The sequence below is a fragment of the Pogona vitticeps genome, chromosome 3 (assembly GCF_051106095.1).
Source record: "Pogona vitticeps strain Pit_001003342236 chromosome 3, PviZW2.1, whole genome shotgun sequence".
NCBI classification, from domain to species: domain Eukaryota; kingdom Metazoa; phylum Chordata; class Lepidosauria; order Squamata; family Agamidae; genus Pogona; species Pogona vitticeps.
Genome location: NC_135785.1, coordinates 42,748,706 through 42,776,079, shown reverse-complemented (window position 1 = coordinate 42,776,079; position 27,374 = coordinate 42,748,706). Strand labels below are relative to the sequence as shown.

The window sequence follows — 27,374 nt, the reverse complement described above, 5'->3', positions numbered from 1 at the left end:
CTACTCCCAGAAGCCCTAGCTAGCCCAGATAATGATCAGGGCCTTCTGGGGATTGTAGTCCAAGATATAACGAACCCTGTGTTTGGGGCTCTCTGACGTGCATGGTCTAGAATGCTCATTAACATTACAAGTGCTTCTTCTCCTACACTCTCTTCCCCGCTGGTACGAGTAATGCTCATATACCAACAGAAAGAGCAGTATGACAGAATGCATTGTTGTTGTTGTTTAGTCATTAAGTTGTGTCCGACTCTTCATGATTCCATGGACCAGAGCACTACAGGCCCTGCTGTCTACCACTGCCTCCTGGAGTATGGTCAAATTTATGTTGGTAGCTTCAGTGACACTGTCCATCCATCTCGTCCTCTGTCGTCCCCTTCTCCTCTTGCCTTCATACTTTCCCAACATCAGGGTCTTTTCCAGGGAGTCTTCTCTTCTCATGAGATGCCCAAAGTACTGGAGCCTCAGCATCAGGATCTGTCCTTCCAGTGAGCACTCAGGGTTGATTTCCTTCAAAATGGATAGGTTTGTTCTCTTTGCAATCCAGGGGACTCTCAAGAGTCTCCTCCAGCACCACAGCATGCATATTGGAGCATAAAGGCATTTATGCTTCACACGTGGAAACATTCTTACTTTTACTAAATGTGATGATGTCTGCTGATGGACTGCTCAGGCCGAGCTAACCTTTAACTTGTGTCAAGGAAAGTCATGGAGTCTGATGGTTCCTAAAGAAAGGAAGTATTACTCTCATCCAGAAATCAAAGTATTAGAAAGAGAAGTCTACATCTTCATGGGGAGGATAAGATAAGAATCTTACTTCTTCAGTTATTTCTCTTGAAAAGGTTTTGTTTTAAGCTCAGTACAGCAGAACAATAAGCACCCCATTAATCCATCATTTGCACCAAATACCGTCAATTTGGCTATTTTGGCTATAAAGAATAGCTAACCAGAAGCCACAATGGGGACACAAGGAAGAGAACATAACTGACCTATTTTATCAGGGTACAGCTGCTTTACCCAGCCCTTCCTCATTTTGTATTGGTTGAAGCTCCTTTTCTGCCTATAGCAGTGAAAAGAGACTAATTTGAAGGAGGAGGTGAAGAAAAGCTAGTGAAAAGATCTGTGGAAAGAGGCGATAACTGCTCACTGCAGCTCACTTACCAACCTTATAGAATAATGGAGTTGGAAGGGTCTTATAAAGCCATTGAGTCCAACCCCCTGCCCAATGCAGGAATCCAAATCAAAGCAAACAGATAACTGTCCAATTTTCTCTTGAATGCCTCTAGCACTGGAGTGCTCACAACTTTCCAAGGTTATTGGTTCCCTTGCAGTACTGCTCTAACATCTGTAAAGATTCTCAGTCACCCAGGTGAGGTCATCTAGAAGTTGAGTCATAGGAACTGGACTTCCTTCTTGTTAGGTTGACATGTTTCACTACTACTTGGAAGTAGAAGCTAGAAGTAGAAGGGGCTTAGAAGCTACTTGGATGAGCAGTGAAACAAGAAAGAAGTCCAGTTGCCATGACTCAACTTCCAGATACTGGAAGATGTTTTACCTGAAATTCAGTTGAAATCTGGCTTCCTGTAACTTGCACCCATTATTATGTGTTGTGCAGGATAACTAAGAACAGACCACTCCATTTCCCCCTCATTTAGGGCAATTCGCACACAACATCTAACAACATACTGCCCCTGCTCTGACCAATGCCATTCTAGCTAACAATCAAAACAGTATGCCAAATCTGTGACCTTATAGATAAAAGTATACAAAATAGGACTGGAAGCTATGTGAACTACTGTATACTCAATTCCCATACAGCTTTCAGAGCAAAGCAATAAGGTGAACAGAAATGGCAGCACCTCCATTAACAATGTATTCCTATATTATGTGCGAAGTGAATTAAAAGCAATTAAAAGAAATATAAAATACATCATGGGGTCATCAAGTGTCTGAAGTGACTTGATGGCATATAACAACATGATACAAGCCTGGGAATGCTTGGAAGCCTAGGATTGCTTTATGAGAGATGTTGAGTCGTTTACACTGGCAATCTAGCTATTGCTCCTGACAACTCTAAGTAGACAAGGCCAAGACGTCTACCTCTCCCTTTGTAAGTGCCCATTTTCAGACTCTTGAAGTGTCAATAAATGGAGACTTTTTGGAGGGAAACTCAATTTGGGCAAGAAGATTGTGAAAAATAGGTACTAAGGTTATATAGTAAGGTAATAGCAAACAAGAGAGCACATTTTCATGTAAAAAATCATATAATTAAATTCAATTTTCTGAAGTAATATAAAATGATTTAATTTAAATCAAAGCTACCCTGACCAAGGAACCTATCTCTCCTTACCATTCCATTTCTTATACCATTCTATACAGGAACATATTGGCGGGTGGAGTGGGGCTGAAAGAAGCATAGCAGTAGAAATTTCAATGGGCTATCCAACTAGGAATCCCTAGTCAGAGGTTTGGCTGAGGAAGAAAGGAAGGGGAGGAAGAGCAGCCCATTCAAGAGCTTAGGGAGATTGTAGCTGTTTTTCTAGGGCTCGATGAATGAAAAATCCTTTGCAAGGAAGCTAGAAAGGGAAGAAGCTGTGCTCACTGAGACTAGGCTTGAAAGAAGGCAGAAGAATACAATGGGGTGGTATATGGATAAGGAAGAGTAAAGCAGCAAGGGGAGCACAATATACGGGGGACAGTGAGGAATTTGGAAACAGAACCAGCAAGAATCTTACTGCCAGTTTTACCCAATGGTAGGACCAGTAGCAGGGCTGGCCCTATCATTAGGCAGAGTGAGGCAACTGCTAGAAGGCAGAAGCAAGATGTTGGAGGACAGACCTATGTGTACCATGTGGATTATCCTATGCCCCTCAGACTAATCTTCTTCCTTTCAAAGCAGTGGAACATGCTGTCCCATCACCAAGGCTGGAGAAAGATTCAACTGAAAGAGAAGCTAGCTTTTGAATATGGAGTAGGAAAGGATAGTACCATGTCTTTTGCCTGGAGCAGCCAAATCACTTTGGCTGGTTCCTGCTGAGTAGTTTGCAGCACTTTGCTAAATAAATGGATTTAAATGATTTTTTCCCCTTCTTTCAGGAACACAGCCATCCTCCAATATAAAATTCACAGTCTGTTAACTTTGCTCACTGTCTGCATCACACAGGCTTGAATCCACCTGGCTATATCAACTAAAATAACCCCCTGAATCAATGGGATTTGCATAGATCTTAAGTCAGCATTCAACCATTTCTTCGACCAGGCAACTGTAGTGGGGATTACCAAGTGGATTTAGGCTTTGGTCTGGCAAAACACTGACTCAGTAAATGAAGTCACAGCCTTTAGTTTGCAAGCCATGAGCAGGGCTGTTAATGATAGGGCCATTAATTCTTACACTCACCGTAAGTCAGAGGCAAGCAGACATTGCACAGCAACACATTAACTACCAAAATGTGCTAGATCTCATATAGCTACTAGAGCAACATAGATGCAGCCTTCCACATTCTTACCAATTTGAAGCACATATGCCAATAACCAAGGAACATGAAGAATTCCTTTTAAAGTACCCATCTGGCAGTGGTGTAAGCAGATGGCTCACAAGACAGTAGACTCTCAAGCTCCTGTATTTTCACTTTATACTCCTTCTACCAGCTCTCAGGATGGTACTTAGGTAACATCAATGCATATGACAACATGCTGGCAAAAGGCACCATAGGATAGCTTTTTATGCCCTTGTTATTAACACATATCCTCAGATAACATGTAACGGCTTTTTAATGAGGGTGAGAATTGTAATCCAAGTTCTCCTCTGCCTCGGATTCAAATCCAAGGTGGAGAAAATGTAAGCCATTTCTTGCCTGCCGTCTACCCACCCACAAGTCTGCAGATTTCAAACTCACTCTCCCTGGCTGCTCTTCCACTGGCAGGCTATCTCTCTTATGTCTCCCTTCCACTGTCCAGCCTGTTCTTCCCACAAGATACAAAGCAACAGCAGATTCAGGGGAAAAAAGCACTTTTCCCAGGAATGGTGCTTTCTAGGACACTGGAGTAGAGAGCACTCCAGGTGTCAGAATGACTGTCATTCTCCATGTTCAGAATAGTAGAAGCCAATGAAGTAGGGGTTTTGGATGGCACATTTTAGAGAACTGGGGGACAGGGGGAAAGACTGGATCCAAATTCTATCAGAAAGGTTCAAGTGGATGCAATACCAGACTCAGGACAAGATGAGCATTTTCCCAACCGGTGTGTATGAGAATAACAGTTCAGTTTGCTCACATCTTTTGCAAACGAGAGGGTTCGAAGGACAAAAGGGTCACAAACACTTAACCTAAGACTGTGGATTATGCTCCTAGATTGTATAAAGTCTCTAAATAGTTACAAACCAGTATGTGTTAAAGGCCGACAGTCAGCATACACATATGTTCTGGAAATTTCAAAATGGGCAATATGATTCCTTTGATTTAAATCAATCTGCCTTGCTGGCAAGAGTCTGGACTTAAAGCATAGTAACAAAGGACCACCTTAACAGAAGTAATCAGATACTAAGTGAACAGATATCATGTGGCAATTCGAGGATGCTGTTATTTTATTTCAGCCACCTGAAGGTGATTTCTTCAAAATCTTTTTAATGCTATTGCCACCACACCTATAAAAGATTCCTGCCTGTATTTGGAATACTGAGCTCATGAGTAAAACATCTGGCTCTGTGACAGAACTGTGACAAATAAGCCCCCTGATTTAAATGGCCAAGTAAAACCAAAATCTGTGTTAATTGTCAAAATTCATCATTAGTTCTTGTGAACAACTGTGGGTATGTGTCACCCAGGTCAACACTAGGCATGCCCCGACAAAAGTAACCTGTGAATTTTTCTTCTGAAGAACATACTGCCCAGAAAGTAAGCACAGGATGACAGCTGTGAAAAGAAACTTGACTCTCCATTCCATTACATAAAGTTTTGGGTTTGTCTGTTTTTTTTAAAAACTTTTCTCCTGAAACAATGATTGAGTAGGAGCAACATGAAAATATTTCTCCCTTTGAAAAATAAATCAACCAGAAGAACTGTGACTGTATCTAAGCAGGACAACAGACATTATTCTGTAGGGGGCACTCTTTCTACCCTCATCTTCATCTAGCATTTGACTGAAGGAAACATTTCTTCCATTTGTTTCTTTGCCCAGTTTTTGTGTGCCCTGCAAGTCACCATTAAAAAAAAAACAAAGAAAGAAAGCTCTTCCTATGCAAAAGGACTAGCCAACATATGCAAACAACAAACTAGGAGAGGATACCTGGAACCATACATTAGTCAAGAAAGGACTGATCAGACCAAAATATTAATAAAATTCACTGGTGTTTATTTTTTAATTTCAAAGCAAGTATTATTAGGAAGTGGGGGTGAAGTATGATTTTAATGAGATATTTGCATGGGGTAGCTTTGATGCTTACTCTGGATTACCCAATGTTTGCATTTGAATGGGAAAGTTCTTATGAGCCAGCAAAAAAATGTTCTCTTCCCATCAAAGTTTTTGTGTTTTTCCCCATATTGTAAATTGCAGCGGCATTTTTAAACAACCCTTTGTGTTTGTCTATTAAAAATCAGGAAGCCTTTCATACATCTAGAGGGAGTGACTATTTTACAGCAACCCAATTCAATTCTGCAACAGATGTGTCCAAATTGCCTCTGTCTTCAACTGCAGCTCACCTCCTCCAACAGCTGGCCATCTGTGTATCTTTTTTGAAACCCCAGCAATGTCAGCCTGTCTTTAAGCTGCTTCCTTTCAGAAAGAGAATGAAACCCAACATCTCTTCCCTTATTAACATGTGCAGTTTCTCTAAGTTTCAAACAAATCACAAGTTTCTAATTATCCACCACCACCATGCTTCTGGCTCAAATTCTGCACAGTGTCACAGCCATATGCTAAGGGCACAAATCTATTTCTACAAGCCGCCGCAACCACCCCCACTATCCTCACCATACTGCAGAACACTGGGGGAGGGAAACCAAAAAACCCATATATAAACCTCAACAAACATTCTGTCTGGAGGCAGAAGTTTTGGCACCAGGAACGGTGCTGGTGGCTGTGTCTTCTTGATTTGAAGGAAATGTCTCCCAAGCAGAGATTTGACCTCTTCTTTAAAAAGAAAATCTTCAGCAGATGGTGGCTTTACAAGAACAGACTCAACATAAAATGAAGTTCCAGGAAACATTGACAACTAAGAGGCAGTGGTGATGAAGCCATGACTAACACCCCCAACAATAAAAGGGGGGGTTATGGTTTAGGGGAAACCACCAAATAATGAATTATTTCGGCCATCTCTTTAGCTAAAGCAGCAATCCTTGCCTAGCCTTCTGGTCCCCAGATGTGCAGGACTACAACTCCCATTACTCCACTGGGAATAGCTAGTGTTGTAACCTAAAACACCTGGAGGACACCCGTTTAGATATGTCTCTCCTCCCTAGGTTCACCACACAATTTATCCTGCAACTTTATGAGGCACAAGCGTTTCATTGAAAGGTCCTGGGCTTCTGACATTCTTAAAGTCACACACCCTGGCCTCAGCAAGCAGCCCTGAACCCTAACCCTAGCAGTCAGATTTCTGAAGAGGAAAGGTTCCACACTCTGCACATGCTCAAGGAGCGTCTGCTCTGCAACGACTTCATATGTCCCTTGGGGTCAGAAAGCGCAGATTGCGAGGCTCAATCCCAGTCGCGTCTCCCTCCGCCCGGCCACCGAAATCCCGGCGCTGCCTGAGCCGCGCATCTCCGCGAGGCTCGCCTCGCCTGCCCCAACAAACACGCGTGGAACTGTGGAGGGAAGGGGTTAGGGGGTTAGGACTAGGGAAGTGGCGCCGTCCCATTCCTACTCACCCGAGATCTCCGCCTGGGGGACCACGTTGGGGCTGAATCCTTTGGCCCCGTAGAGTTGCCGAAGCTCCGAGCAGCTCCTCGCCTTGGTGCCTCCGTCACTCCTGGCCACGGAGGACGCGGCGACACACAGTAGCCAAAATCCCCACGGGAAGAAACCCATCCTGTCCGCGCCGTCCTGCGATCCCCCGCCGACCAGGAGAGACCGAGCCTTTCCCAAGCGGTTCCTCTCGGCGCCCCTTCTCGCTCTCCGCTCTTCTCAGGCAGCGACCCGGCGGTGAGGCAGCCCCGATCGCTCCGTCCGACCTTCCCTTTGGGTGCTCAGTCGCCCTCCCTGGCCGCCCTCCGTGCCTTCCTTCCCGGCCGCCAAGAAGCCAAGCCCCGTCCCCGGGGCGGAGTGGGGTGGGGGGCGCTGGGCGGCGAACAATACAATCCCGAGCAACCCGGTCAGGAGGCGGCGGGCTGGCTGGCAGGCAGGCAGGCAGGGCGCAAGGTGCCCCCCTCCGCCCCCAAGCCGCGAGGTCAAGTCCCTTCCGAGCTGCCAAGGGGCGACGGAAAGGGAACGAGAAGTCTCCCTCCAGGAACCGGCCCGAGGAGGAAGCCTGCGATCGCCGAAAGAACGCGGAATCCCCCGAGCCGGCTCAAGTCCGCGGAGGAGACGCAGCCACGGAAGGACCGCGGCCGGGCGTGAGGGGCGAGCCGGCCCACAAGAGTGCTTAGTTGCGAAACAATGGCATGATACGAAGGGGAGGCTGCAGCTTTCGGAGCTTGCCCGGCGGCGGCGGCGGCGGCGGTGAAAAGGATGCTAATTAGACCCGGGAAAGCTTGCAAGTCTCCGCGGGCAAACTTTGCGCCTGGGAGGCGACGGAGAGCAGCGGCAGCCCGACAGGCTCCGGGCAGCGGCCAAGCGAAGAGCTCCACCAGCCGCGCGCTCCTCTCGACTGGCCGCTCCACAGCCGGCGAAGGGAACGCGCTCCTCTTCCAGCAGCAGCAGCAGCCGTGCCGGCAGTAGCAGCAGCAGCAGCAGCAGCACCTGCACGGCGAGCCCAGCACAGAAAGAGGACGCTCCCCAGCAAGGCCGGGCTTCCCCCGCCGGACGTGGCATCACGGGCCCCGACAGCCAATCGGAGGAGAGCGGAGCCTCGGGCTTGCTTTCTCTCTCCTCCCAAGCTCCGCCCCCTCTTTAGCGACAGGCTACCGGCGCCCTGGGATGCCGGCGGTGGGAAGGAGCGGCGGCGGGGGTGCCGCGGCCGGCTCTCCGGAGCTGCGAGCGCCGCGGGTCCTGAAGACGCGATCAGTTTACGTGTGGGGTGGAAACATGAGCTCGGAGAAGGCGAGCCGGGAAGTTTGTGGACACGGGAGGGGAGGAGAAGGGCGCTTTCTCCAACCCCCCCCTTCTTTTCTTTTCCCGGGTTTCATTGACAGGATCCGTCGGCCTCCCGATTTGAGAAGCTAGTGTTTCTTCTCCAGCGCCCGATCTGTTGCAAAGAGCAGAAAGGAAAAGAGAAGCGAGGCCGGTGGTGGACGGTGGGTCGCGGCTACTCGGGGCTGGGTAACAGGCGGACCCGTGAAATCAAGGAAGGATCTTACCAAATCACCCTCAAATCATAGATCTCATCGGTGCCCACAGAGTGCAACACAGAAATCATGGATCCTTTAGCACATGGCTTTGCAGAGGCGCAAATAAAAATAAAATAAAATGGATCTTCATGGATCCACATCATTTTTACGTAGGATCATCCCCAAACTTCCAGATCCGATGCCGGGCAAGCAGCGACTTTCTCACGTGTACCGGCATCGCTCTGCACAACAATAGAGCGATGATCTCCTTCGCGCGCGTGTGGCGCGATCGCTGGCGAGGCTCCGCTTCCCCTGCGGTCTCCCATTAGGCGGCCTCGGTAGGAACCGGGGACCTTTTCGGCGTTTCTCGGAGCGTTTTTGACACCGGGAGAAGAGGAAGGTTAGCTCTTTTTCCCCCTGATTTTTTTTCCACTCAGAGGTTACTTGACCTGATCTAAGCGCCAGTTGTTCCTACATCGTCTTCGGAGTTGAGCCAGCCCGTCCACCGGCCCTTCCCTCCGCTAGTGTTGCAGCCTCCTTGCATGGCGTTGAAATCAAGGTTGGCTAACCTAGGAATTCCACAAATCCCCTCAGGAGCTATTAAAACGGTTGGCGTTGACCGAGCACGCAGTACATTACCAGCCCTGGTTTCCAGAAATATCTAACTCCACCCCCTCAGAAAACCAAAGGCAGGAGAGAGTCAATTATATCCTAGCTTCTCCACTCCTTTAAAATGTTTCTCATTCTGTCAGCAAATGGGCCAGAACAAGGAGATTCCAGCCTCCAGGTGCCTTCCCAGTAAAGACAGACCACCAAGCACAGAAGAATAGCATCGTTGCCTCTTGCAGGGTGCTGCCCAATTTGCTACAATGTCCTTGGAGCAGGACTGCTGGACCATTGGCTACAAACTGTGGTTCGGCTAGATTTCTCCTCTTCCGCCATCACCACAAAGGTCATCTGTTGCCTTAGGAAGAGTTTGTGCTCCCTGCAGTGGACTTGGAAAAAGGGTTATCTTTCTGAACTGCAACAAACAGAATCCCCTGGTCTGCCAGCTAGTTGGCATTACTTCCCGTGCAGTGGAAGCTGTATAGGATACTGGCCAATACCTTTGAAGTGCCAGTAGCCTCTTTGGCAGTGCTGCTGATTAAGATGCAATACTGGGAGAATGAAATTATGAATTAAGATAGCAACTGAATAAAATATGCCAAGATCCACTGAACACAGTGGGATTTTCATCTGAGTAAATAATAATAATAATAATAATAATAATAATAATAATAATAATAATAATAATAATAATAACAATAACAATAACAACAACAACAACAACAACAACAACAACAACAACAACAATAACAATAATAACGACAACGACGACAATGACGACAACGACAACGACAACGATGATAAAAATTGTGGAGCTGGAAGAGACTCTATGGATCATGAAGTCCAGCCTCTGTTAGGGAGACATAGTGGGGAACTGAACTCCCAACCTCTGGCTCCAGAGCCAAATGCCTTAAACCACTGAGCTACAGTATCAATCAGTTCTTATGCATGTTTAGGAGTCTGCTGTTCTATGAAAATTAATTCTTAGAGTCTAGAAACACAGCAGATTTAGTGCCACTGGTCCCACCTGTATGAAATGCCAGGCAGCTCAGGATATTGCTGCTTTGAGCCAAAGTGATCCAGGGACTAGACATCTTCAGGCTACACAAGACAAGTCAGGACTAGCCCAAGACATTTTGCTGCCTGAAGTAAGAGACAAAATGCACCTTCCCAGTCCATACATAAAACTTGACTTGCCAGATAGTTGAATCTCAGGAGCTTTCAAGCCCTTCACCACACCTGAGGCAGTTTAGTGATATACATAGCTTTTTGAAGACCTCCTGAGAGTTCAGGTGGAACATCCAGGAGACTGCTGGTATTCCCCTCCCCGCTCTGCATTATTGCAGGGTCATCCCTGGTCAAGCTGTAGAATATTGAAATGATTGACACAGGGAGGAAAAAGGAAAACTTCCAGCACACATTTCAGCTATTCAAGGCTCTCTTAGGCAGAACAGCCTTAAAAGATGACACAAGAAAAGGACAAATAAAAAATAGAAGTGGGTAATACCACCATATTTCTCAAGGAGAAGGGAGAGATGATAGCAAGTCCTTCAGAACTATTCAGCAAGCTGGGTGCTGCAAAGCTTGGGAAAGGGAGGGAGGAAGCAGAAAAGCTCATTTGTCTTCACCAGATGTTATATAAGCACGGGAGTTGTACTTAGTTAAACTTCAACATGATGACTGCAAGCAAGGAGAGCAAGCTGGAACTGTGCTGGTGTCAGGCAGCAGCTCCAAAGATGTAGAATCAATTGTTGGTCTCTGTCTCTGTAGACACAGGACTTACAGATACTCCACAGACTGTCCATATATTGCCTGTTCCTTCAACAATATGGTCCTTCTATTGGCATGAAGCAGAAGCCCAGAGGTACATGGCAATCCCCATATGAGTCATGGTGGGGATTATATGTTGATGGCACTCTAGGCAAAACAGTCATTAGAAGCTAAATTGCAGTATTCCCTAGCATTTGTAGGAAGATGTCCTCAGCATAATGCAGTCCTCAGCGTAATGCATGGGTGCAACTGATTCAGTATCTCAGCAACAATTCATTATGCTGAGTTGCACAGGAGTGAACTTTTGTACAAAAGTTGTGAGCTTTGGTTTACAAATGCAAAAAAAGATTTCTGAGCTCAGAATTCCTTGAGCCTAATAATTCCTTAACACCACCATCGTTTGGAGTGTTGCATTTTTACTGTATGCGTTCAACGCAAAGAAATCTCTTTCAAGTCCTTCAGAAATCTTGATCTGACTCAACATTGCAAAATTTGGGGAGCGAGCGAATGAGAAGGAAGAAGCAGAAAATTCCAGATGTTATCCAAGTCAGATAAGGGCCAAAGGAGGCATGAGAAAAAGTGTATACGAAAGCAGAGTAGGAGAAGAGGTGTGTAAGAAATCCAGTTTGTAGGTTCCCAAAATGTAGTTTCTTTCATCAGTCACATAAAAGCAGCATGTTTAGTCTGTTCCCCTTCATTTCTGGAAGAAAGAAAGAGGCTACTAACTGGCTGTGGTACAAAATGCCAATAGTTGCCTTTTATCTACCTCTGGATTGCTAATCTTTTGTTCTAGAAAGCCTTGAAATCTTTGATTTGAAAATCCACAGAAAGATTTGGAAAATCCATGAAGGGGAATGGGGTATTTTGTATGTATTAACTTTTCTGGTAAACTATGTACAAAATCAGTGACACACTGTTATTTTTTTGTTTTGGAATCCCCCCCCCCCCAATTTATTACAGTTCATAAGGATTTGTATATTTTAATCTTTTGAATTTCCAGTTTTGTATTGTACTACAATGATAGTTACACTGAGTTACATACAGCAGTGTAAACTGGTATGATATATTTTTGGATATGGTAAAGCAGACTATCTATAAATGAAATCAATAAAATGAATTAAATGATCAGGAATGCCTGCATGCTAAATTCTGTGGCTATATATATCTGATAGCTGGCTGGAAAGCTTAGTCATTTGGGAACTGGCTGTAGAGCCAAAGTTTGAGAGTTCAGTTCCCCTCTGTGTCTTGCAGGGCAAGCTGCACAGTTCTATGATGCCCCCCCAGAAGAAGGGAATAGTAAACAACTTCTAAGTGGTCTCTATTCATAAAATGCTGAAAAGGGTCACCATAAGTCAGAATTGGCTTGACATCACATGATGATGATATATCTGATACAAAAGCACTGGGCTGGTATTGTTTGTTGATTAGTTTGTACACAGATCACTCATCCTTTCATAAATATTCAGGTTGCCTCTTTTTGTCAGATTTCATGGAGGAATATCTGAAAGTCTTCATAAGGTTCCTGTCCAATACAGACTCCCTATGAGAGACTCATCGATCTGTGCCTGCACACAACAGCCAAGGAATTTATTTGTGGTCTTAGAAGAAATTTGTACCCTTTTGTGTTTCCTTATTTCTCCTGAATATCTTTTTAATTTTTATTACTTAACAGTTCAAAAAAAGAATCTTATTTTCTAAGGTTTATTGAGCAAACAATCAAGCCTATGCAAAAATTCAAAATAGCAGGTATACATTGGCATAAATATAAAAATGAATGAACATATATTCTAATCTTTTCAGTCTTGTAATACAGAATCTCAGTATATGCAGAACGCATACTAAGTTTGTATCTTCTGCACTTGTGATATATTGCTTAAATTTTGTTTCAACCTAGATAAGGTTTAAATTTAAAGAAATAGCAACATTTTAAAGAAAACATTGTTTTCATTGTTCAAAGAGGAGAATGTGAGACAAGTAGGTGTATGAAGAGAGAAACCAAAGGATACAAGGATAAACAATCTGAGGATGTCTAGGGAAGGTAACAGTATGTAGTGTCATTATTACATGGTGAAAAGCTTTAAAAACTTTCTTGCTTAATGCATTTCAGCAGGGCCTTCATCAGAAGCAAAATCTTTATATTTCTCTGGGCTGTATCAGCTCCGAAAGCTAGTCAGGTTTTCACCACGTAATAAAGACACTATATATTGTTACCCATTCCAGACATCCTAAGATTGTTTCTCCTTGTATCCTTTGGTTTTTATTGGATGTGTCAGTTCCCTACAACTTGTATGAAGGGAGAAAGCAACAAAGAGGAAGACAGAAAATCCATTGGGCCACAATGAGCATTGCTCTTCAGTCACTGGGAGCAAAATGCTATCTCAAGAAGAGCCAACTCAGGTCTTAGAAGGTAACAGGATAAGCAGCAGCCATTGCACCTGGCATAAGGCAGGAGTCCAAGGGTGGGAAAAACAATCAAGGTAGTTAACAGTACAGAACAGAATAATGTGTATTATATGATTTATACAAAACAAGTGGAACTTTGTAGTCCTAGACCATAGGTAAATGGTACAGGGGTAAATTACCCCAAATTGGGTAAAAGTGAAAATCCTGGGGGTAATGAGCAGAGTGCTAACCCCCACCCCACCCCCACCCTCTGCAGGCAAACTTCAAATTGTAAGCCACCTCTCCCTGTTACTTCCTGGTTGCAGCAGGCACTTGTAAATCCTCCGTTCATTGGAGATAAGCCTGCTTAATTGGCTACAGCTGTGGAATAGCCCCAAGCAATCAATCAATCCGGGGCTTTGAATGGCTGCTTCCTCCGGAAATGAATGCAAGCAAGCAGGAGGCGGGGAAAGGATCAAGGAGCAAGCAAGGGAGGGAAGAAAGGTGCGAGACACCGAGGACTTCATCAAGCTTATTTAAATGTACAAAATGGAGGGAGGAAATGGAGGGAGGATGGATGGATATATGTATGTGTGTGTGTGTGTGTGTGTGTGTGTGAGAGAGAGAGAGAGAGAGAGAGAGACTGACTCAAAACTGTGAAAATGAACAGGCAAGCAAAAGAAACTTTGAATTAAGGTGGGGGGGAAGGGTCGCTTTTTAAGGTGCTGTCTAGGTTTATCATTGCTTTCCTTCCAAGAAGCAGGCATCTTTGAATTTCGTGGCTGCTGTCACCCTCTGCAGTGATCATGGAGCCCAAGAAAGTAAAATCTGTCACTGCCTCCATATCTTCCCCTTCTATTTCCCAGGAGGTGATGGGACCAGTGGCCATGATCTTAGATTTTTGGATGTTCAGCTTCAGACCATTTTTTGCACTCTCTTCTTTCACCCTCATTAAGAGGTTCTTTAAGTCCTTCTCACTTTCTGCCATGGTTTTGTACAGTCAATGAAGCAGAAGTAGATGTTTTTCTGGAACTCTCTGGCTTTCTCCATAATCCAGCACATGTTAGCAATTTGATCCCTAGTTCCTCTGCCCCTTCGAAATCCAGCTTGTACTTCTGGGTGTTCTTGGTCCACATACTGCTGAAGCCTGCCTTGTAGGATTTTGAGTATAACCTTGCTAGCGTGTGAAATTAGTGCAATTGTATGGTAGTTGAAGCATTCGTTGGCACTGCCCTTCTTTGGGATTGGGATGTAGACTGATCTTTTCCAGTCCTCTGGCCACTGCTGAGTTTTCCATTGATGATGATTGAAAAAAGCACACTGGTCCTTTGATACTGGGCTGTGGCACCAGGGTGGGTGACATGGCCTTTAGCCTGGTTTGTTCTTTTTTGCACACCACACATAGAATGATTAAAGTGGTAGGGAAAGCCCCCTCCCCAATTCTGTGTTGGCTGTCTCTAGCAAGCATGTCATTGCTAGCAACACTCTGGTAGCCACTGATGATTAAATCCTCTGTAAGCTAGCAAAAATTTAATGCAACTTGCTAGGCACGTTGGACACCTTACTACTCCCAATACCACACCATGGCTGGAGTGCAATGTGTTCCAGCAAAAATAGTGCACATCTTTATTAAATTTGGTGCATCCTGCTAGTTCGGTACACAGCCTGTGTAGATTCAATAATATGTTTAATTCAAATAATATATGATTTCCTTCCTTTTGAATCAAGGGGGTAATGTCGTCGTATATAAATATATATTTTTTGGGGGGTTAAAAGGTAAAAAGGTTCCCTGACCCCTGTCCTAGACAGAAGATTTTTATTTACCAAGAAATGGGTAGAGGAAAAATACAGCATATGGTATAAAAACCTAGATGGGTGCTGGTGAGTAAAATGAGGCTTGCAATTATGTAATTCCAGTGATACAATCATGCATTCTGCACTTGCAGACTTAAAAGCAAGTTTTACTGAAATCATTGCAACTTCTAAACAGTGTACAGTGGTGCCTCGCATAACGTTTGCTTCGTTTAACGTTTTTTTCGCTTAACGTTTATTTTTTCAGAGTCAGATTGTGCTTCGTATAATGTTTTTCCCTATGGGCGATTTTCACATAGCGATTTTGGGACCATGCTTCGCTTAATGTTTTTGGTTTTAGGTCCCCTGCTTCACTTAGCGATGTTCATTTTTTCAATTACAAAAGTGTCTTAACATGTTGAAAAACGGTTTTAAATGCTTGGAATCGTTAGTGCACCTTCTAAAATGTGTGCATACTTAATTTGGTGTTGATCTGACTTTTCGTTAATTTTTTGTGAATTTTTTTCTCCCCCATAGGAAACAATGGAGCTGTCAGATTTTGACAGCTGTCAAAAGTTGGGGGGAAAAAAATTCACCATAAATTAACGAAAAGTCTGATCAAAGCCAAATTAACTTTTGCATCCGTTTTAGAGGGTGCAGAAGCTAATCCAAGCATTTAAAACCATTTTTGACCCTTTTATGACACACTTAAATTTGCAAAAATTGACTTCGCAAAGCCATTGAAATGTATTGAGTCGGCTTCAATACATTCCAATGGAGGAAACATTGTATCGTTTAACAATGTTTCCTATGGGTTTTTTCGCTTAAGGATGGCAATCCATGCCAATTGGAACGGATTAACCAGTTTCCAATGGGAAATGGTGTTTCGCATAAAGTTTTTTTCGCATAAGGTTTTTTTTTGGAACCAATTAAAAACGTTATGCGAGGCACCACTGTATTTAAAATTAAATATAAGGCTCCCACACTGAAATCAACAGCTGAAACTGTTGGAATTAGAAGGCCTTACCGCTATCCGTCAGAAGTACCAGTTTTGCAAGGGTTAGAAAATCCCACCTCAATACTCCTTCTCTTTCTGCTTTTTCTCCTTGGCCCCCTCCACCACCACTCATGTAGTTTCTCACTGGTCTTTCTCTCCATCTTCTTGCTCATTTAGCCATTGTCTCTGCTCACTCTCCTCCTCTCCCCTTACCTTGTGCCACCTTCTCCCCTCCAAAATGTCTGAAGATTTCATAGTCTCTGCAGAGAGAAGTACTGTATCCAGCAGCACATAGGCTTTCTGGATAACTGAATATCCCAGACCTTCCTACATCATGTCTCAGAAAGACTTGCATTTTTCCTGTTTCCATCTCCTTTTTCCCTTCCCTCTGCTATACTAGCTGGTTTTCATTTTCCCTTACATGTGTGCTCATTCAGCCTTTCCTTCTGCTCATTCTTGTCTCTCCTGTACCAGGAGACAGGACTTATCTTTCTGAGACATTCGGAAGGTTTGAGGGTCCTACGATACACTGATTAGTGCAGCCCTTTTTACCATCTTTGTCATTAAGGAAGGTAAGGGACTTCTGCCATCTAATGACTAAAGATGGTGTTGCAGGCTACAGAAGGTTTTAATTAACTAAAATTAATTAACACATTCCAAAAACAAAATAATTTCAAGGTGCATCCTCTTTGCGTTCATGCAGAGTTCCAAGTCTTTAAGTTTGATAGTTTCAAAGGTATGGTGAAAACAAACACATGGGCCCACATTTTCTTTTATTATTACAGACAAGTTACACGTACAATCTGTGCCATTGATTATTAGGATATGAGCATGTTTATAAAAACTCTGATGATAATGTCTTGAAGCACAATTAGATCCTTGAAATAAGGCAAGAAAACAGATATTGTCTATAATTTTTGAAAAATGTATTTGCTTGCTTGCTTGCTTGCTTATTGATTGATTGATTGATTGATTGATTGATTGATTGATTGATTGATTGATTGCATTTATACCCTACCTATCTAGTCAAATGACCACTCTAGCTGGCTTACGGCATTTTCAGTCAGTATGTCTGTTGAAAAGACTTCCCAGGCAGCTTACATACACTTAATAGAACAATACAATTCCTGAATTCCTGTGTTACCATCAAAAATACATAACTTAAAAGAAAAGGGAATGGGGAGAGAAAAGGAAAATATAAATAATTCTTATAATGACCATGGCAGTTTGACATTGACTTGTTTCAGTGAACCTACTCATTGCTTGTTCTTTTGCAACAGAACAATGAACTGGAATCGGTGTTAAACAGGAAGTGGATGCTTTCAGTCTCCTCAAAGCAACACCAGAGGAAAGGAGGAGAAAAGGAAACATGTGTGCTCAAGTCTCACAAAGACAAATTCTTATAATCTTGAACACCTTTTAATTTAGTATGCCAACCAAATTACACCAGTATCACTCATAAGACAACAGCAGTCTCTACTGCTATCAATATTTTATATCCATGAGACATGATTCTAGCAATCTGAATATATTCAGAGAATTTTTAAATGTACTATGTGCTTTGGATACACTTTTTAAACATTAGATTTAATAGCATTTGGCTGAGTTCTTGAGCCCCCTTGAATGGATCAAAGGAGCAAGATCAAGGACAAGCCTGTCTAATCATATATCTTTTACAACTGTTCATGTCATGAAGCAATAGTAATTGTAACTATCCATTTCATCACATTGTTCTTATTGCAAAGCAATAAACATTCTCAACATGACATTTAATTGTTGAATAGCTTTGTATGTCGGTTGATCTTGCACTCAGTTCATGCTTGGCAAATTCTTGCAATTGCATCAGAATGCATTCTTTTAAAAATATAACTAGTCTACCCAGTGGTCCAGTGAACAAGTTGTTTTCATTGGTTTGCTGAGTCACTAAATGTATTTTCTCCCCCTCCTCCAATCTCTTGCAATTTCCAGTTTGTATGTTAGCTTTTCTGATGGAGAAAATGACTTCTGTCTATCAAGCCAGGTCTTCCAATGCAAATCTTTGCCACTTTTCCAATGCCAAGCAACACCTCATCCAGTGTTTTTGGCATTCCCAGTATATAACATAAGCAAGCAAGTTTTCTTTTTAAGGGTGTTGGGCCCCAATTGCTGTGGACTTTCTGTGAAGCTCTTTGACTGATTAAAAGATGTGACAAATCAAAGGGTTTCAAGAACATCCTCACCACTGCTCATTTACACATTCAGCCAAAAAGCCATTTGTCCAAATGAAGAGTGATGAGACTCTTGCTAGCACTTGTGTGATGCTGAAATTGATGAGTCACGAGGGTATTTGTGTTTTGATCATCAAAGCTGTTGGCTTGTAGTAGATATCTTTCAACACAAAGAAGGCTCTCAAACTGAGCTCAGTACAAAGACACTCTACAGATGGTAAAGAAGACATATTTAATAATAAATAGTGGCTGAAATCCTATTGCTTTGCATAGTAAGCTGCAACTAGAGCAGGACCATTGCATCAGTGGAATATGACAGAGTTGACTTGCCAAATCCCTACTGATACAGTGGGACTACTCTTATTGGGATAATAGCAATCTTGTGCACACTGATACAAGACATCAGTGGGAGGTGCATTACAGCCTATTGTGATTGTCCTTTGCCATTAACTTGATTGGCAAAGTTTTTCCCCCACCACTGGCATTTGGGGCAGTCCCTCCCTCTATTTCTATTTGTTTGTTTGCGCTTGTTGTTATTTTGTTGATTGTTCTTTCCTCTCTGACCTTCCTCCAAGCAACAAGCATGGAGGGTCTTCCACATGGTGGAGACTCAATGTTCCTCTTTTTATTTTCAACCTCATAACCTGCTAACAAAAAGGAATAACCAAAATTCCAGAATACTTGTGATTTATTACACTAAGCAACAGGATTTCAGACAATGTATTCTGAGCCAGGGGAGTGGCCTTTTTACTGAGGCAACTAGTGAGATAAGCAGCGATTAGGAGCAACTAGTTAACAATAGCTAGAATAAGAACTTATTTGTAATTATTCATTTTTGGCAATAACTAAAACTAAAGATAACTTTGCCCATTTTTCAGTGTAATAATAACTCTTATGGGGGGGTTGGTTTGTTTTAGTTGCAACATGAGGGCAACACTTGTCAAAAAGCAGCTTTGAAATTTACCTTGTGTTTGGGTGAGAAGTGGCTAACTGATGGAAAAAGGAGTCAGTGTTTAGGAATTTCGCTTGTTTGTGAATGGCAGCGAGCACACGAGAGAATCCTGTAGATCATCTTGTATGCTGCCTTTGGTGTTGTCAGCATTCAGGCTGGCCTTTGCTATGTAAAGCTTTAAAACGTCCTGCTGGCAATGTGGGCATGATGTTGTGCAGCAATATTGGGCCATTTCCTGGCATTTTCAATCATGGCTACAGAAGCACAATATCCCTCATTTATAAACTGGGGGATTTTAGAAGAATTGAATATGTTTAATGCTCATATCAAATATTTAAGAGTGTTCCCCACCCCCCAAATGAGACACCAAAGATCTGAAAGAGCCATTATTAACTTTGTAGTATTTTTACATTTTTCAAAGCAGTGACTAATTTACAAGATATAAAAGACAGTCACACTAGTAAATGCTTACAAGAAATATAGGCAAATTCCACCACAGTTCTAAACATCTGAGTTCAAATTCCACTACTTTCAATTGAACTTTAAAATAATCAGTTTTTGAATAACGGATGAATCTCATCTGTCTCAGTTTGGTGTAAAAATGATACCAACCTCTCGCTACAGTTTAAGCAAGCTTTTCTTTGCCATTCAGAAAACAACAATCCCATCACAGCAATCATTTCATACATACTTTAAAGAATATATCTCTTGGTTTTCATTCTATTGCTTCTCTGCTTTACTTTCTGATTGTTGGTTTAGGGAGTCCAGCCAGAGATTATCAAAAGAATGTAAAAAACACTCCCCAGTGTGAGCAAACATGGGTCCAAAAACACGTGTAAGCCTGGACAGAGAGCAATCAGGAGTTTGCACATGCTAAAATGAGCTGAGGGAGTCCAAACTCAGCTAGCCAAGATACAACACTCCTTCTCACAGGTCTGCCCACATAAGAACACCCTTGTACTCTCAGATATTATTGTGAAAAGGTCAAGTGGGCTTTGTAGTCCTTAGACTTAACTTGCACCACTGACAGGACTCTAAGTAAGCTAGGCCGAGGCAGCACTCTCAGATGACCCTATGACAAGTGTACTGTTCAGAAAACCAATTGAGTTTTATAATCTTTATTTTATTAAAGAATAAACATGTTACTAAGTATCAAAGCCAAATTAAACCAAAGCAAATAAACTAGCATTGTGCTGCTTAGTTACAAAGATGTAGTGAGGCAAAGAAAACATGAAAAATAGAAAAGTGTTCAAAAACCTTACAAAAACACAAAAAGCCATTAAAAAGAATAAAAACAGTTCCAGTCTAGGAAATCATTAGTAAACACAAAATAATCCAAGTAGGTTATAAAAAGGCTATAGTCCTCAGTGATCCTGTAGAACAAGAATCCTGTACTAAAAAGAAAGATTCAGTAAAAGTCCCATTATCCTTAGAAAAGTCAAATCCAGTAAATGTACCATAGTCCTTACAAAATTACAAGAGCATAGTCCATATGGAGTATTCCAAGAAAAGAAGTCCATAAAGAATATTCCATAGAACAGTCCATAGAAAATAGTCCATGCATAGTCCTTAGGGAAAAATCCCATAAGTCCATAGGTAATCCAGTATAGTAAAGGTTAGTCCCATGTGTCACGAATGACTGAAGGATCGGTCTTGAAAGACAATGTCCATAGGCAAAAAGTTCCTTTTTCAAGAGTAACTGGCAAGGGCTCATTGCACCTTCCCACGATGTCATCCAATCAGAGTTCGTTACTAGGCAAACAGTCCTGTTGCATCACATGACTTCGTTCCCATCCACACCAGATGTTATTTGGGTTACGGTGGTTTATCAAAGAGTCACAACAATTCCCATCTATCTAATCACACCGAGTCCTTTCTCAGGCTCTCAGAATAACATTCTCTCTGCTCGCCTAGAAAACAACCTGTCAGCATAGCATAGATACTTTATACAAAGAAACAAGATGGAACCTCTCTGGCTCATTTCTTAATTACAAAACCCATATGCCTTAAAAGATTTTAACTCAAAATCCCATCTCATCACACCCAGATATTCTGCTGCTACTGATGACGACAACAACATCTATCTATCTATCTATCTATCTATCTATCTATCTATCTATCTATCTATCTATCTATCTATCTATCTATCTATCTATCTGTCTGTCTGTCTGTCTGTCTGTCTGTCTGTCTGTCTGTCTGTCTGTCTGTCTGTCTGTCTGTCTGTCTATCTATCTATCTATCTATCTATCTATCTATCTATCTATCTATCTATCTATCTATCTATCTATCTATCTATCTACAGTATTTATTTATTTATACCCCGCCTATCTAGTCATTGCGAACACTCTAGGCAGCTTACAACACAAATACAAACACAAGTATGTATGTGTGTGTGTGTGTGTGTGTGTGTGTGTGTGTGTGTGTGTGTGTGTGTGTGTGTGTGTGTGTGTGTAAAATTCTCATAATTAGAAAATTAGAAAAACTTCTACAAGATGGAGAATTAGTGACATAACTCATAATAGGAGAAGGAGGGAGGAAAATCAAGGAGGAGGGAAGGCTGTAAGATCATATATACTGAAGCTGTGAGGTCATATATCTTCCTTTACACATGAGAGTGTGATGGCCTCCTCTGTTCTGAGGACTGTGCAGTCCAGGTCTAGTTGACAGAACATGAGTCTTAAGAGAGAGCAAAGGGGCTGGAAATTACTCCTCAAGAGCTGGGAATAGTTCAGGCTTGGTTTTAATCTAGGACCCACTTGCTTGTCTTTCTGGTCTATATATAGGCCAGAAAGACAAGTGGGTCCTAGATTAAAATCAAGCCTGAACTATCTCTGGAGGAAAAAAAAAACCCCACACATTGAAATCAAGTCTGTCCTACTTTGGGCACATCATGAGAAGGCAGGATTCTCTAGAAAAGACAACCTCCCCTCAAAAATTTGTCTGGCTCCCTGGCTGAGTGTTTTTAAGAGCAAACTCAAGACCTGGCTCTTTAGGCAGGCCTTCCCTCCCGTCAATATCTAATTTATTTATTGGCATCTTCAATTGTATTAATGCTGTTGTTCTATTTTATATCGTTATTATTTGGATTGCTGTTAGCCACCCAGAGTACACTTCGGTCTAGATGGGCAGGGCATAAACAAACAAACAAACAAACAAACAAACAAACAAACAAACAAACAAACAAACAAACAAACAAACAAACAAACAAACAAATAATGCGGGAAAAGAGAAAGACCAAACAGGAGATGGATGGACTGACTCCCTAAAAAAAGCCATAGGTTTGAGTTTACAAGAACTGAACCGGGCAGTTGAGGACAAGACATCACTTGGAGATCACCTATTCATAGGCTTGTTGTAAGTCGGAAATGAATGGACAGCACATAACAACAATAACAAAATGACAACAATATGTATCAAATAGATGAGAAAAGTTTCTTTTCTGTGGAGTTCTACTAACAGAATATTCCCGATAGCATGGCCACTGAAAGTAATCCAAAACATTAACTTTTCCCATCATTGTAAGTTCACATACAAAACCATCATCCAGATCACTGTCTGCTTTCACCCTCTTTCATTCATGCATAAGTGTCTAGGAAGTAAGTGTTGATGAGCAGTGCCATGGCATCAGTGAGTTGTCTCCTCTTGTGGTTTTTCCTCTTGAAATAGGCATTGAACCAAACAGCCCTGCAGAGGTTGTCTTCGGACAAGAAATATAAATCCTTTCTTACCTTATCTTTGCAGGCAAGGATAAAGAATTATTACATTCTTTTCCTCACCAAGAAGGTGGGTAAGGAGTTTCATGACATTCTTAACACAATTCCTGTACTGGAAAGAATGATGTTTTCTGTGAAAAAATGTCATTTTGCACAATATTGCCTGGCTTCTGTGCAGAATTGCCTGTTTTTCACTAACATTGTACAATTCTGTCTGTTCCTTCAAGAACTGAAGTATTGGATGGATTATTTTCATATTTGTTAAACATCAGCCAGTTCTTCTGTGCCTATTCTCTCTCTCTCTCTCTCTCTCTCTCTCTGTGCATGTGTACTTTGCTTCTGAAAATGAAAATATGATAGATAATTTTTTTACATCTTGGGGCCAAAAAAGATCTCTTTACCTCACTCTCAGCAGATAGTAGACAAGTTTTCTTTCCAACCCTGTCTCTAACAGCTCATCAAACAGATAAAACAAGTTCTTGGGCACTTTAAGGATTAGCAGATTTACTGTTGTATGCTCTTTAATGGTCTATAGCCTATCATGTCAGATGCATAAAGTTTTTCCCAAAATTTCAAATATTTATACAGCACATATGGTTGTGGAGTAGGATTAGATGCAGAATTTACAAACCTTGAAGACTGCTTTATTAGCATTGGCTATGCATCAAGTTGCTACTAATGACACCAAGAGGTTAGTATTCAGTAAAGAAATATGTTAGCCTAATTCAGATCTCTGGTGGTCAGCAGGACCTTCCTAATGAATTTATCTCAACAATCTTCCTCTCTCTCAATTTCTATAGATCCCACATAACTGCACTGCTGGAGATTTTATTTGTTTGTTTGTTTGTTTGTTTGTTTGTTTGTTTGTTCGTTCATTCATTCATTCATTCATTCATTCATTCATTCATTCATTCATTCATTCATTCATACCACCCATCTGGCTGAGGCCACTCTGGGCAGTTTACAACATATAAATACCACCAAGTACAATTTAACATAAAAAAATAGAAATAATAAAATACAAATAAGCAATAAATTCAGAGCATAAAAATACATAAAAATAAAACAGTTAAGATGGTGGACATCAGTCAAACAGGCTAATTTTAGATGTGCTAAAAAGCTGTTGCCCTTATTTATCAACTGGAATTTGTGGGTGCATTTCACTTCAGCCAGCAGCCATTCAGCTCTTTCCTTGGAAATGTTTTGTTCTTTAGCAGGCACTTTTGAGATCAGTGGCAAAGTTTTAGATGTTCCCTATTGTTACCTTATTCAGTGTCAGATTTGTGTCAATTTATGCTTTTATTGAACAAGTGTCCTGTTTGTTGCATGAATCGAATAGTAAAGGACTTTGCAGACAGAAGATGTCAGGCATTATGTTTGAAGGAGGCCATGTGAATAAACCTTTAACATTGTGGGTGACAATTTTATGTTTTGCAATTACAACAGCACAGTAGACATAATGAAACAGCTGATATCTGGATTTCTAGCAGAGTATGGTCTCGATATTCCTGTTATGTGGTCTCTTGTTGTAAATGAAGTGTGTGTGTGTGTGTGTGTGTGTGTGTGTGTGTGTGTGTGTGAGAGAGAGAGAGAGAGAGAGAGAGAGAGAGAGAGAGAGAGAGAGAGAGAGAGAGAGAATGAGAGAGAGAGAGAAAGTACAGGTCTACAGCCTAAGCTCTTCAGAAAGATATGTCAGTCTTTGATGATACATTTGAATACTGTACTTTCATCTCAGTGACTAATGGCATTGTCTCATTTTGTTTTAGGTCCATCCTTGGGTAGTCTGGTTTAGCCAATCTCTTTTTGTCACTAGGTATTATAGTTTAAGAAATGTCTAGTGTCCTGTGAGTCTGAAGCTCTAAATAAAACGTGTTGTATCATAGAATCTGTGTACAAATGGCATTTGTGTTGTGGAACTCCTTGTCACATGATGTGGTGATGGCATCTGGCCTAGATGTATTTAAAAGGGGATTGAACAGATTCCTGGAGGAAAAGTTCATCACAGGTTACAAGCCATGATGGGGATGTACAATTTCCAGGCTTAGAAGGAAGGTACAGTACCTCCAAATGCCAGATGCAGGGAAGTGATATCAGGAGACAGGTATCTGCTTGTCTGGTGTGCTCCCAGAGGTATCTGGTGGGGCCACTGTGAGATACAGGAAGCTGAATTTGATGGGCCCTTGGCTCTTCTTATGTTTTCTAGGTGAAATTGCAAGGAAGCAAGTCACATGCAACAGCTAGTAGATTTTCAGTATAAAGTAATTTTTATATGTCCATTTGGAAGTTATCCAGGAATATTGAGAAAGGAGTGTCAAGTATCTGTCTTCTGTAAAATAGGATGTATGCCCCCTCTGCTCATTCACAAGTTGATAGTCAAACTAGTAAAGCATACTTTTAAAAGCATATGCTTACCACTTTAGCAAAAGCAGATGGCAGTCTAAGAACTGCTGGCACCTCAACCCCCTTGCAAAAGTTTTTAGTTTGAAGGTTGCTGTTAAAGCTGTTGTTTGTTGTAAATGGCTGTTTTAGGAAATAAACAACCGGGGGAGATTTTTATTGAGAAAATGGCATGGGGTTAGAGTCAGCAATGCCAAATTGCTAATGAAAGGGAGCAGCAGGATTTCATAGGGCCCTTGAAGTAGGGTGACCAAATTTCCTTTTTGTGTGTGTCAGAAGCACCACAAAATGAATTTATCATATAATTTTAATGATGTGTATGACTGCTCCACCTCAGGATCCACTGACTAAAGTCTCAGTTAGGGTGGCATTATGTCCTTGATGGCAACTGCAAAACACAGCTTTCCATGTTTTGGGCTAGCTGAGAAAATAGCTTGCTGTTGGGATAGAAGATCAGGTGCCAGATTGATCCCTCCCCTGGAAGCCGGAAGCAAGCTCATTCATGGAGATCTTCACACCTATAAGAACACAAATCTCTACTAGCTTTTATTTTAATGTTGTCTTTACTAAAGTGATTTTGATTGCTTTCCAACATTTTCTGAGCTCACTAGAATCCAAATGAGTTTACTTGCATCTAGGTTGTCATGGTAAATATCTATGAGATGACTCGTAATCTAAGCACCTTTAACAAAGCAAACACCAAAAAGTAGGTTTGCAATCTTGTTTAAAATTCAGCTGCTTAAATCCCATTAAAGTCAATGTGATTTAGGCGCCCTAGGGATTCAAGCCTAGATGGGCTTACTCACAGTTTATGATACTTCAACACTTCCATCTATAACAATGTAACTAATGCAATTGTCTCTGGTTCTACTGAAATGTTTACAATTACATAGGATGAAACAGTGCTTCCATCGAGTGCTTTGATTATAGTTTAGTAGATGTTCCAAGTGCTTTTGATTCAGTCTAATGCACTTTCACACTTATTACATTTTGTCGACAGCAGCAAATTACCTGCTATTGATGAGAGATGTCAGCAAGAAGCACCAGTATTCTAGAGCTGAACACACCGAACCTGGACAATTACATACCTTGTTAAGATTTACTTTAAGAAAAGGAAAAAGTTCTGAGTTGCATATACAACTTTCCTTTAACAATTATCTGGCAGAAACATAAGCAAGGTAGTCACAATTTCATATAAATTAGTCCATATAATAATGGAAATTGTACGTATGCTCCAATGCAACAGCATTACTGCCTACAGCACTATACAGTGGTGCCTCGCTAGACAGTTACCCCGCATGACAGTTTTTTCGCTAGACATTGACTTTTTGCAATCGCTATAGTGATTCACAAAACTGTGATTCCTATGGGGGAATTTTGCTGGACAATGTTTGGTCCCTGCTTCGCAAACCGATTTTCAGTAGACAACGATTTTGACAGCTCCCTCCGCACTTGCAAAACAGGTGTTTTGGGGACCTAAGCTTCGCAAGACAGTGATTTAAACAGCTGATCGGCGGTTCGCAAAGCGGCTTTCCTATGGCTGATCTTCGCTAGACAATGACAATTCTTCCCCATTGGAATGCATTAAACAGGTTTCAATGCATTCAAATGGGGAAATGCTTTTCGCTAGACAATGATTTTGCTATACAGCGATTTCAGTGGAACGGATTATCATTGTCTAGCGAGGCACCACTGTAACTGACTTTCAAGGGGCCTATGAATAGAAGTCCAATAGTTCTGTTGCTGATGAGCAGCTACAGTGGCCAATAATACGTTTTTTGTTTAGCAGTGACTGTCAAAACAAAGGATTCCAGGTGTGCATACTGTATCTTTGTACTGAAGCTTCTGGAGTCTTTCATAAAATGTCATATTTTTTGCTTAATCTGAACCATAATAGGTAGTTTGCTGTTTAGTTATTATTAATTAATTTATTTCATTTTTGTCCCATCTTTCCTCAACAATATGCAAGGTGATGTACATGGCTCCCCTCCTTCATAACAACCTTGTGAGGTAGGTGAGACTAAGAGACTAACTGGCCCAAAACTATCCAGTGAAGACCTGGATCTCTCAAGTCCTAGTCAACTCTAACCATTATATCATATGTAGTATAAATAATACAGGTCTGATTAGTGGAATCAGAAT

The 27,374-nt window shown here is 41.8% G+C and overlaps 1 protein-coding gene across 1 annotated transcript in view; it reads right to left on the bottom strand.

The window, feature by feature from the left end:
* GPC1 (glypican 1) overlaps positions 1-7,165 on the bottom strand; it is a 251,897-nt gene extending 244,732 nt beyond the window's left edge. The window contains exon 1 of the mRNA XM_020786409.3: positions 6,861-7,165. Coding sequence (XP_020642068.3) covers positions 6,861-7,020 — 160 coding nt within the window. The 5' untranslated portion in view covers positions 7,021-7,165. The remainder of the gene's footprint in view (positions 1-6,860) is intronic.
* Positions 7,166-27,374: the final 20,209 nt, after the last annotated feature.